We start from the raw sequence: 12964 nt of genomic DNA, 5'->3' as shown, positions 1-12964 counted from the left end.
CATGACTGAACTCAATACTGGACGAGTTACTATTTAACACAGTAGGTGTACATTTTCTGTGCTTTATGCTGCGTAGCCTAAAACTTGTCCACGATTTGGGCAAAAAGCCACGTATCAATAATTCACACTTCCTGTACGGTGAAGTCTTTTCAGGACAAACCACATCGTCCCTCATTCGTCCTTCTCCGCCTCGGGTTCGCTCCAGCGTCCTGCTGTGTGTGCGTTTCTGCGCCAAGACTCACACACTCGCTCGTGCACACAGACTCACCGCTTTCTTCGCTGCTGCGTCACAGTCCACATCAGACGTTTTGAATTCGGGGGCGAGAGCGGCGGCGTTGGACGGCATCATCGAAACTAAACCCAACTACTTGTGATGCATTTAGAAATGAACGCGGATGAGAAAGAAAGAAAGTTCTGGAGCGATGTTGCTGATCCGATGTTGCTGATCAACCTTCCGTCCTCCTTCTCCCTGCGGAAGGAGAAAAAAACATCATCTCTATTACTGAGGAAAACTGAAAACGATCTTGAAAATCAGTTAATTGACACGTGTTTAAATCTTACGGCTACGAATACGAAAAGCCCGACGCACGTCACCGCATGAAACGGAGAGACAATTATCATTTCAACTGAGCGTACAAATCAAATCAGAACTGTTTTATTATAGAACTCCGCCTTCAGAGTTTAGGCCACGCCTCCTAACTTTGGTCTGTTCTTTTTAATTAACGACTTGTCAGTAAGTTTGTTTGGCTGATTTGTGGCTTGTACGATGCTAAACCGGAGGCTATACGCGTCAATGACTTTTTAGCTCCGTTAGCATGTACATGGGTGCAAGCTTGGGAAATGAACAATCCTTCGTTTTTTATTCTTTTTTTTTCTTTCTTTTTTTTCATCTTCAGCATCTGAGTTATGTGTGGAAAGAAAAACAAAGACATTTCTTTGCATATTAAGTAGGAGACCGAACACTTGTCTCGAGCGATTGATTGGACCGATCCTTTGGTGCTTGTGGTCCGATGTTTCTTCAGAAATGGAGAAAAAACTTACAGATCTGGCGGTCCATTTTATTCTTCCTGTAGAAACATAAGGAAGAAAAATAAAGCTTGGATAAAAGTAGCAGGGATCGCTGCGTCTGATGAGTCGACTCACCGGTCAGCTTAAAAATCGTTTACCTTTAGACCAGGCTACGCAAACTGGCAACAAAAGCATCAGTCAGAGACGAGAGACTCTGGGATCCATCGGGTTCTAGTGTGAGTCCGGGGGACATTATATACATTAGTTTAAGGCCAACAGATTTTTCAAATTTGAATCACAAAACCGTTGTGAGTCGAGCTGAAGAGACGCGCAGACACAGCGTCACTTTAACGTATTGAGACCTTTGTTTTACTGTGCAAACAATTTGATCGGCTGAAAGGAGTATAAAACGGTTCACCAGTCGCTCTTTGGCATTTAAGACGTCTTTAAACGTTTTGTGTCTCAGCTGTAATGCAGACAAGAAGTGGGGTGAAACGTCTGGGTTTTTCCACAGAGGCTTTTCATCGTCGACTAAAGCAGCAATTTGAGCATCAGTCAAACTCGCTTTATTTAGAAGCAAAACAGGAGAGTCCTTGAAGCTCGTTATCTTGTCGGCTCGCGTCGGCGCAGTCAGCAGTTTTATTCATTCATTTTTTAAGTTTTTGCGGGAGAGAGGAATGAAGATAAGCAAGTCGTGGACTGGCTCGCTGTAAAAATCCTCCCGCGTGGGACTGGCCTGTGTAACATGGCGCTCGCTGAACTGCTGCCAGTTTCTATCCTGAGCAGCCTTCAGCTCCGGCGTCTCACTAGCGTGGATTGTCCTGCACACTAATGCTGGTGTTGATCACGCTGTTAGTGCACAAACACAAAGTGCTACACAATTTAATTTGTGACTTTTCCTTCCACAGGATTCCATTCCAGCCGTCATTGAGACCACAGATGAACATAACAACAAGGCCACAAATCAGTTTGTCGGTTCTTCTGAGCTGAGGCAGGTTTTGGTACAAATGTCGCCAACTTCTATTCTCCTGTCTTTATCGCTAATTAGCTAGCTAATCCCCAAGAGGTTAATCATCTCGCCGGCTGTATCTGTCTAAAGTTAAAGAAAAAAGATCTAAAAATCTTCATCATTCTGTAATTGTTTTGACAATTTAACGAGATGTGCTACGGGAGGCTTTTTATTTTGTGACGATGCTGTTGCTAGGCAACGTGGAAATACACATTCAGAGCAATCCTGCTAATGACTGAGGCTAAAGATTTAGCCAGCGAACCTTTTACAGAGACGAGGTGAAGATTCAGGGACTGTGACAACAAGATGATATGTGTGGGAATATGAACACCAGTAAATTATTAAAAAAAGTAAAAAGTAGTAAAAAAAAAAGACTCTGGACGGCTAATAGCACATTTAGCATCAAGTAAACTTCCACAGGTTCTAGCAAAATGAGGAATCATCTTTTAGCCACCGTAAACATGGCTATGTGGAGTGTGTATAGAACACAGAGAGTACGCTAGCACAGTACACTAACACAGTATAACAGAACAGAAATAATAATAATAATAATACATTTTATTTAAAGGCGCCTTTCTGAACACTCAAGGTCACCGTACAAAAAACAACAAAGACAATCAAAATCGAATAGCTACATTGCGATACAAATTAGACCAGCAGTACAAATTATGGTGTAGAATAAGCTAAACTAAACAGATGAGTTTTAAGCTGAGATTTAAATAATGAAAGAGAATCAATATTACGGAGTTCAGATGGAAGTGAGTTCCAGAGCCGAGGTGCAGAGTAACTGAAAGCTCTATCCCCCATAGTTACAAGACGGACAGAGGGAACAATGAAATGAGTGGAAGAAGAAGATCTAAGAGTACGAGTTTGTTTTGGAGTATGAAGAAGATCAACAAGATATGAAGGTGCAAGATTGTGGATAGCTTTAAATGTTAGAAGAAGAATTTTATACTTAATACTTAATATAAAAAATAATGGCAAGCCAGTGAAGCTGCTCCAGAACAGGTGTAATATGATGGATAGAGGAAGTACGAGTAATAATGCGGGCAGAAGAATTTTGAACAAGTTGTAGCAGTACACTAACACAGTATGCTAACAACGTACGCTAACAAAATAAAACAAAACAGTGCTCTTACGCAGTATGGTAACACAGTATAGCAGAACAGTAAGCTAACACAGTATTACAAAACATTACATTAACACAGTATAACAAAGCGGTATGCTAACACAGCATAACATAGCGGTACGCTAACACAGTACATTAACACAGTACAACAAAGCGGTACGCTAACACGGTACGCTAACACAGTACGTTAACACAGAATTTACTCAGCAGTTTTTCCTCAGTTTTAAACTCACAAATATGAAACTGAATACGTTTTATTTACAGCACAATAGCTTTTTTTTTGTCTGCACTATTTTAATCACTAAGTAAATCACGACTGAGGCTTAAGATGTTGTTAGCTCTATTTGTAAATGTATGGAGATTTAAACAGTTCCCTCAGATGTGTTTAAAAAAAACTCCTCACAACCATCAGGACTAAGACAACACGCTTTGTATTAACTGTTGGAAATTTCTAAATAAACACACGCACACACACACACACACACACACTCTCTCTCTCTCTCTCTAGCTACATATTTACCTCAGTATATGACGTAACACAGCAATTTATTTGTATTCTCTGTCGCTTTAATTTAGTTATTTAAGAGCTTTTCCTGATCTGCAGGGACATTTAATGCGATTCTCCTTCATTCGTTAAGGAGACACCGTCGAGTGAAAAGGTGTGAAATCACCTGTGGCGGGTGTGGTGTGGAAACCCCGCAGGGACGTGCAGGAGCCTGTCAATTAAAATGCAGCTGTCGGGTTCCAGCATGAAATCGTTTCAGCCAGGATCGTATCGATCGGTTCCGGTGGTTTCAGGAAGTTACTTTTTAGCTGTTTTACTGAATATCTGCCCACACTGTGTAGCCAGCTAGCCAACATGCTGTAATAAAGCACTATTAAGCATTACTGCTGCTTCAGATCCTGAACTAACCACAGTCGCTTTATAGCAAGGCGGCTAAGCGGCTAGCTAGCTCACGTTGATTTGCACATTGATGTATAATTAAGTCAAAAGTTAAAACTTGTATAATTTTCCATGTCCTCAGATGACGTCACCAACTCGACTGGAGTGACCGCTTCCAACTAATGTTACGTGACAAACAGTGTCCAATCAGATTAAAGGAACCGGAACTAACGGTTGTGGGAAACTGAAGCTGAAACTGAAAGGACAGTTTTGTGGACGTTCAACTACATAAGTAAGGTCACACATGGAGTCCTCAGTGCATTACGACACCGCTGTGTTGTGTTGTGTTAGCATGTTTGTTTGTAGTGTTTGATTAACTCGTACACTGTTAAATGAACAACTGCACGGTTCAACACAACAGACTAATGTTATTGATTTACTTAACGCATGGCTGAAAGAACGGCTTCTAACACAGTAATTAGAAGTGTTGCATTAACTTTGACTTTTAAAACAATTAGCGTTAACACACAGTTAACACCTTGGGTAAACACCTGCACGGTTGTTTTTAAATCTTATAACACTGATATATAACATCCATGTCATTTCGTAACTGTGATAGTGTTTAATCGAATCTAAACTGGTATTAACCGTGTTATTAAACGGTGTTGATGTTCTAGTCGGGTCTTGGCCTTAAAAGAGAAATCCTGTAAGTGTTGAAGAAAATCTTATTACACTGAATTAACACCCACAGGTTCAAATTCACTGCTGTGCAACTGAAGGTTTTCATGCAATCCTGTAAGTGTTAATTCAACAATGTGTTAATAGTGTTTGTCAGACTCCTACGATGTGTATTAACACCTACAAAGTTGTGTTAAGTCATTATTTAGTGTTCATTACACTCTTGTAAGGTTGAATTAACACGCACAATGTTGCATTAAGAAATATGTTGATTGGATTAATTGATTAGATTTGTATGGTATTGAATCAACCCACACAGGGTTTAGTTAAGAATTGAGTGTTTAATATACTCCGCATTTAATTAACACACAGGGTTAAGACTTTAAATGTTTATTACACTCCACAGTGTACAATTAACACTGACAGGATTACATTAGGATGTGTTTAATACATTGTTATGATCTTACGGTATTGAATCAACACCTACTGGGTGACATTAACACGTTATAAAGTATTCAGTATACTCCTACAACATTGAATTAACACCTACAGGGTTAAGACTTTAAATGTTTATTACACTCCACAGTTTAGAATTAACACTGACAGGATTACATCAAGAAGTGTTTAATACATTGTTATGATCTAACGGTATTGAATTAACACCTGGGTGATGTTAAGACATTATTATGTATTCAATATACTCCTACAGTATTGAATTTACACCTACAGGGTTATGTTAAGACTTGCACTCCACACTGTAGAATTAACACTTACAGGATTACATTAGGACGCGTTTAATACATTGTTATGATCTTACAGTGTTGAATTAACACCTACTGGGTGACATTAACATATTATTAAGTATTCAATATACTCCTACAGCATTGAATTTACCTACTGGGTGACGTTAAGACATTTTAAGTGTTTAATATTCTCTTACTGTATTGGATCAACACCTACAGGGTTATGTTGACTTTAAGTGTTTATTAGACTCTTGCACTCCACAGTGTAGAATTAACACTGACAGGATTACATTAGGACGTGTTTAATACATTTCTATGATCTTACAGTATTGAATTAACACCTACAGGATTACATTAAGACCTGCTAAGTGTTTAATATTCTCTTACAGTATTGAATCAACACCTACAGGGTTAAGACTTTAAATGTTTATTACACTCCACAGTGTAGAATCAACACCTACAGGGTTGTGTTAAGACTTTTTAAGTGTTAAATATTCTCTTACAGTATTGAATCAACACCTACAGGGTTATGTTAAGACTTTAAGTGTTTATTAGACTCTTGCACTCCACAGTGTAGAATTAACACCGACAGGATTACATTAGGACGTGATTAATACATTGTTATGATCTTACAGTATTGAATCAACACCTACAGGGTTAAGACTTTAAATGTTTATTACACTCCACAGTGTAGAATCAACACCTACAGGGTTGTGTTAAGACTTTAAGTGTTTATTAGACTCTTGCACTCCACAGTGTAGAATTAACACCGACAGGATTACATTAGGACGTGTTTAATACATTGTTATGATCTTACAGTATTGAATTAACACCTACAGGGTTATGTTAAGACTTATGTTACACATTTGCGTTATTATGAGGTGTTTAACACTGACAGGTTTCTCTTTGATGTCCTGATTCCACACCTGCGTCTCTGTCACAATCAGGACGCCACCGTGAGGACACCGTGTACAGAATTGTGTCGGTGTTTAATTCTGCGCTGGAGGGATTTATCTATCTACCAAGTTCAGCGCGAGGGGAAAAACGTCACCGAGCTCCGGTTATTTTCCACTAACGGCGAATAGAAAGCTCGACGACCTCTTTACTCGTTATTCGGTGAGTGTCTGTCTTCCCCGAAGGTGACTCGTGAGGACTAAAAGGGGGTAAAACGGCGAATCCTTCAGACATAACGCCATACCGTTAGTGCGTGTGTGCGCGCGCGCCTCGGCTCGGGATTAGTGCGCAGAAAAAAATACAGCAAGAGAGAAGAAGGAGATTAGAGGGAGAGAAGAAGGAGAGAAGAAGGATATTTGAGGGAGAGAAGAAGGAGAGAAGAAGGAGAGAAGAGGAAAATATTGGGAAACGTTACCCGTTTCGCCGGCCCCAGGCCTGAGCCCCCTCCGGTAGTCGCTTTCGCGCTGCCCCGTCCCGTCTTCCCTCCGCGGCCGCTCTCTCTCTCTCTCTCTCTCTCTCTCTCTCTCTCACACACACACACACACACACACACACACACACTCTCTCTCCCTCACTCCGGCCCCGGTGGCTCACTGGGGCTCTCACGCGCCGCCGCAGAGGACGTCAGACCGGAAGAGATTCCGCAGGGTCCTAAAAACGGTGGGAGAGTCGTTGTTGTCGTCGGTGCTCGTGACATCACGGGAAAAGATAGAGAGAGAGAGAGAGAGAGAGAGAGAGAGAGAGAGAGAGAGAGATTATGTATTTTAGAACTGGAACGCAGTGGCGGTTTGATTGAATCCCGCGCAATTTCAAATATTTAGTATTTAAATGTTTAAAAAATAACGGACAAAACTGTAAAACCCGAACGGCTTCATTAGGGCCAGAATCTGCCATTTCTTCTCGACATAAAGAAGCCAAAACGTGTTTATTAACAACACCTCACCGTCTCAAGTCACACAAACACGTGATCAGACACGTGGGAACATTCGGTGTGAAATGTTGGAAAAGTTCAGTTGAACATTCAGTAGTTAAATAAACAAAAACCTTCAAGCAGACACTCGTGGTCCTGAAGGTCACAGGAACCTCTGCTGCAGACGGTCCACATGAACACATTTGTAAAGAAAAGTTTGTACACTTTTTTTATGACATTTTCTGTAAGGTGATGAATATTTAGTCTTTAGTGTCAGGCTCTGAAACAGTCAACAGGTTTTCTCTGTAAAGTGGCGTAGGTGAGGGACAGAGGACAGGTGAGGGACAGAGGGCAGGTGAGGGACTGAGGGCAGGTGAAGGACAGGTGAGGGACCGAGGGCAGGTGAGGGGCCGAGGACAGGTGAGGGACAGAGGGCAGGTGAGGGACTGAGGGCAGGTGAAGGACAGGTGAGGGACCGAGGGCAGGTGAGGGGCCGAGGACAGGTGAGGTACCGAAGAGAGGTGAGGGACAGAGGGCAGGTGAGGGACCGAAGAGAGGTGAGGGACAGAGGGCAGGTGAGGGACCGAGGGCAGGTGAGGTACCAAAGAGAGGTGGGGGCCGAGGGCAGGTGAGAGACCAAGGACAGGTGAGCGACCGAGGGCAGGTGAGGGACCGAGGACAGGTGAAGGACAGAGGACAGGTGAGAGACCAAGGGCAGGTGAGTGACCGAGGCCAGGTGAGGGACCGAGAACGGCGAGGACAGGTGAAGGACCGACGGCAGCAAGGGAAGGTAAGGGACTGAGGATAGGTGAGGGACCGATGGTTTATTACTGTTCATGGTGTGAGTGAGAAGAGGAAATTGCTCTTCAACATTAAATGAAACTATAAAGAGATAAAATGTGTGCTGTAGTATAAGATGAACAACACCTCACTATTGTCACTATTCACTACTCCATCACTGATTATTTTACCATAACACCATGACACAGTGTGTTTTATCACTCAGATATAAGGAGCTGTGTGCAGTAAATCCTGATTAAAAATGAAACTGAGGCGTCAGCTGTCAACAAATCTGCTCTGGCTTCAACACTTATTATTGCCCCATTTCCCTTTGTGCTCCATAACACACTAATACTGAGCAGCTGAGATCCAAAATGGCTCCACTGAGCTCGGAGTGACCCATTTACTGCCTCTGACAACACACACACACACACACACACACACACACACACACACACACACTTAACACATAATCGTCATGTCTGCATTCTTAAAGGAAAAAATTCCACAAATGACTCTATATAATTAATGTGGGATCTTCAGCAAGATTTATTTCAGAAACATTTTTTCCTCTGTTACCCAAAATGCCCTTTTGATAATGTAGCAGTGGGTTTTAACCCTGACGTTACCTCTGAATAAAGACAGCAGTGCAGCGACGCTTTAGTCCTTACCAGCTGAGCCTAGCATCTGTGGTAACTCAGTGTCATGTACTGCTGTGATGCATTTTGGGACTTTGAGTCCAGCATTTGCTCTGAGAAAAGAAGCTCTGGGTTTCCTGTGTGTTGAAAAGTTTTTCTCCTATTAAACGCCATTGGAGCTGCATCAAAATCGCCAACATCGCCAACATCACCAACATCACCAACACCAACATCGCCAACATCACTAACCGCCAAAATCACCAACATTGCCAACATCACCAACACCAACATCACCAACATCGCCATCACCAACATCGCCAACATCACTAACATCGCCAAAATCACCAACATTGCCAACATCGCCAACATCACTAACATCGCCAACATCACCAACACCAACATCGCTAACATCACCAATATCAACATCACTAACATCACCAACACCAACATCACCAACACCAATATTGCCAACACCAACATCACTAACATCACCAACATCACCAACACCAACATTGCCAACACCAACATCACTAACATCACCAACAACACCAACATCACTAACATCACCAACATTGTCCTCCTCTAACGTCAGATGCTTTACAACCTCACACGGGCAGGAAAATACTGCACCAGGCAACTAATTACAGTAGCACCGGAATCACAAACATTTAAAAATAAGAAAAGATTTAATACATTTCAGGATGGCATTTTCAAGTGTGGGCGGGGCTTAAAACATATTCAAAGCAGCTCCGCCCACAAGCACTGTGTAGTGCTCAGAGTGTAGATCAACACCAGTATGTCTAGTTCATCTCTGTTACTCGGCTGAAGTCCACGTGTCATTTTATGTTGTTTTTTTCTACTGAATTCTGGCACCTAGGACACAGCCTGTGTGTGTGTGTGTGTGTGTGTGTGTGTGTGTGTAAGTGTGTGTGTGGGGGGGTGAACAGGAAGGGAGGAACAGAGGAAGGCTTAACAAGGGAGAATAGGGAAGGGCAAGGGAGCAGATTTGGAATGTGTCCTTGGGTAAATCATAGTTTGGCTATTTAAACACACACACACACACACACACACACACACACACACACACACACACACACACACAGCTGTTCCAATTATACAGTGATCTGATTAGGACTTGTATCAAATTACGTCAATTTCATTTGAGCCTCATCACCTCTTTGATACATGCTAACACATATGTGGTGACCTGACAACACACACACACACATACACACACACACACACACACACAACACTACATCTCTCTCTCACTCTCTCACACACTGTCCTTGGCTCGCCTCGTTCTCATTAAAATGCGTTCCATGTCGTGTCTGCTTGCGTTGGCGGCTCGCCAAGATGGTCGTCTGACCGTCACACACACACACACACACACACACACACCTCACATACATGTCCTCACTTGATCCATCTCTGCCGCTGCTCTCCCGCTGGTTTCTTCTGTCTCGCCGCAGCAATGGGGTCAAAGGTCACTGTTTTATTCTCGATTGATGATGTCTTCGACTAACCCCGCGGTTAAGGAGGTCAGACAAAAACTGGGTTAAAACCTTTCTGTCCTGCTCGATCATTCGCTGTCTGTCACTCCGGATGATGAAAGGAATGCGTTTTCCTTTAATCCCAGCGTAGGTGAATATCTGGGGCGGATTCAAGCAAGACGCTAGGATCTCTTTAATTCTTGCTTGAACACAATTATTCTATGAAACAATCTGAAACGCAATTCAATTCGCTAGCTTTGGATTTCTGCGTTCTTTAAGATTTATCGTCAGGGCCTCAGTTCGCGGTGCTCGTGTTGGTGGTTTTGTGGCGAACTAGCAAGACAAAAACACGACGGACCTTTAATGTTAGCCGCCATCTTCAGACGCAAGAAGAATTTCTTACACAAACTGTGAATTTTTAAGTTTGAAAGATTGAATTTTTTTTTTTTTTTGAGCCACTCAGGAAATTTTGTTTTTTAATTTCCCTGAGAGTTTTTCATGCATCATAAACAGAAGTGAGTCGAGATCTCTGGACTCACAGTGCTGACGCGATCAAATACGAAGTGAGAAAGCGCTGCTAAGACGCTCAGCTATAATCGGCCAATAGGACGACGGTTGACTCGCTGAACAGCTACAGATTCACCAGTGGAAACGGCGCTAAAAATAAATCTCGTTAGGGATTTTTGAAGAACGCGTGTGTGTTTACGTGGCGGGTCGTAAGATGTTTGTGTTGGAGAACACGCGTTATTGTGCAGTCCGTTACAGAACAATAGGAGTGACTTCACTTCAGGAATAACAGACAAGAGGCTTCAATGTTCAGTCTGAAGGATGGATGTTGGTGGTGTTTGTTCTGGAGGCAAGAAGCTGGTTAAGAGGCTGTCGGTGGTGTCGAAGATGTTAAGAGCGCAGAGCAGCTGAAGCCTGGAAACGTCTCCGGAGACTCATTAATGTTACACCTGTGGCAGAAACTGATAATCACACACACACACACACACGCACACACACACACACACACACACACACACACACAGCCCAGTCATGCATGCGAATCACCTGACCAACCCATTTCAGTAGGTCACTGTGTTACTAGGGAGAATTCCAAACAGACACAAAGCAAATACGACTGTGTTCGCTCAAGATGAGCACCATTATCTTTATGATCGCACAGGTCAAAGGTCAAAGTAAATCCCAGACCCCGAGGTTTGAACTCATTGAAAGTCAGAAATAAATTCCTCCCCTTCTACATTGTTACTCATTATCCAGACGCAGAGTCGGGAATCCCAAACAAACAGAGAGAGAGAGAGAGAGAGAGAGAGAGAGAGTTTTTATAGTTGTACATCAGTAAACCTAACAATAACCGGATAAAAAGCACAAGGTTAGGGGGCGTGGCCTCATTACCTAATGTGTAATGTTTTGTACATTACATCTGACTTATTTATTTAAACTTATTTACTTATTTTTCTGAAACGTGTTTATGAGTCAAATGCAAACCTTTAATGTGCTGCATAAATTAGAATTTAATAATCATTCGATGAGGAATAATAATTATTGAGAAACAATAAGGCTTTTGTCCGAATTGCCCCATTATTCAAAGATCACTGTTAGAGTCCAGTTAGAATCCTGGAATAGTTTTAAAAATGTTGTTTAAGTGTATTTAATAAAAATACTGTATCCTATTTTATTTCTAACACAAACTACACTTTAAAATCACTCTGAGCATCAAAGCAGACATGCAACAAATCTCACTCTCACTCACTCATCTTCTACCACTTATCCGAACTACCTCGGGTCACAGGGAGCCTCAGGTGTCATCGGGCATCAAGTCAGGATACACCCTGGACGGAGTGCCAACCCATCACAGGGCACACACACACACACACACTCTCATTCTGCAACAAATCTGCTCGCTTTAATTTTTTTATTTCAAGCTGTTTTTCTGGCCCTGAAATAAGCTCCGCCCCTATCTATAACAGCACTGTTGTGTTTTCTCTCTCTCTCACACACACACACACACACAGGGATGAAAGATAGGATGTGATTTGTAAATTTTAGATTGTACTTCTCCTCACAAACTTTACACACTGCTGCTTTAAAGAACAGGTCACTCTGTAGCACTTACCTCATTTTATCCTTCCTGTTTGATGTCGTTTGGCGTGACGTCATTTTGGCTCAATGGTGTGACTATATACAATACAGACCATGATTTTTATATATATATATTATATATAACGCCTGCTCCCCGTGACCCGAGGTAGTTTGGATAAGCGGTAGAAGATGAGTGAGAGAGTGAGAGTGAATTAAAGATGAATTAATTTGTTAATGAGATAATTGATCATTATTTCCACGTGGTATCGTTTTGGATTATATATTTCACTGACAGAGTTTAACCCCCGACTTTAAGAACATTTGCAGTCAGTATGAATGAACACACACTGGTAATTTTATCACGGCGAGTGTGTTATAGGAGCTCACATGTTGGGTTTCTGTTTCTCGGGTATCGTGACTCACACTGTGTACACACACAGCACTGTACACAACTGCTGCGATTCAATGTGAACATTTAAATAAAAAGAGAAACGCTTATGAAAAACCTTCTGAGTGTCTACTTACACATGAGCCATTAAACACTACTGTAGAGTGACACATCACACATGACAAAACAGGCTTTGGTCTCTGTTACAAAGACGAGGAAAGAGGAAAGAAAAATCCAACGCTTATAAAGAGAACAAGGATGAAACA

The 12964-nt window shown here is 42.0% G+C and overlaps 1 protein-coding gene across 3 annotated transcripts in view; it reads right to left on the bottom strand.

The window, feature by feature from the left end:
- Positions 1 to 6952, bottom strand: part of LOC132854547 (DNA (cytosine-5)-methyltransferase 3A-like) — a 46622-nt gene extending 39670 nt beyond the window's left edge. For all 3 annotated transcript variants that reach the window (XM_060883023.1, XM_060883024.1, XM_060883025.1), the window contains exons 1-2: positions 6820 to 6952; positions 269 to 469 (exon numbers count right to left, since the gene is read on the bottom strand). In XM_060883023.1, coding sequence (XP_060739006.1) covers positions 269 to 349 — 81 coding nt within the window. In that variant the 5' untranslated portion in view covers positions 350 to 469; positions 6820 to 6952. The remainder of the gene's footprint in view (positions 1 to 268; positions 470 to 6819) is intronic.
- Positions 6953 to 12964: the final 6012 nt, after the last annotated feature.

Source organism: Tachysurus vachellii, chromosome 12 (assembly GCF_030014155.1).
Source record: "Tachysurus vachellii isolate PV-2020 chromosome 12, HZAU_Pvac_v1, whole genome shotgun sequence".
Taxonomy (NCBI): Eukaryota; Metazoa; Chordata; class Actinopteri; order Siluriformes; family Bagridae; genus Tachysurus; species Tachysurus vachellii.
Note: the sequence above shows the minus strand (reverse complement) of the source record. Positions and strands in the feature narration are given on the sequence as shown.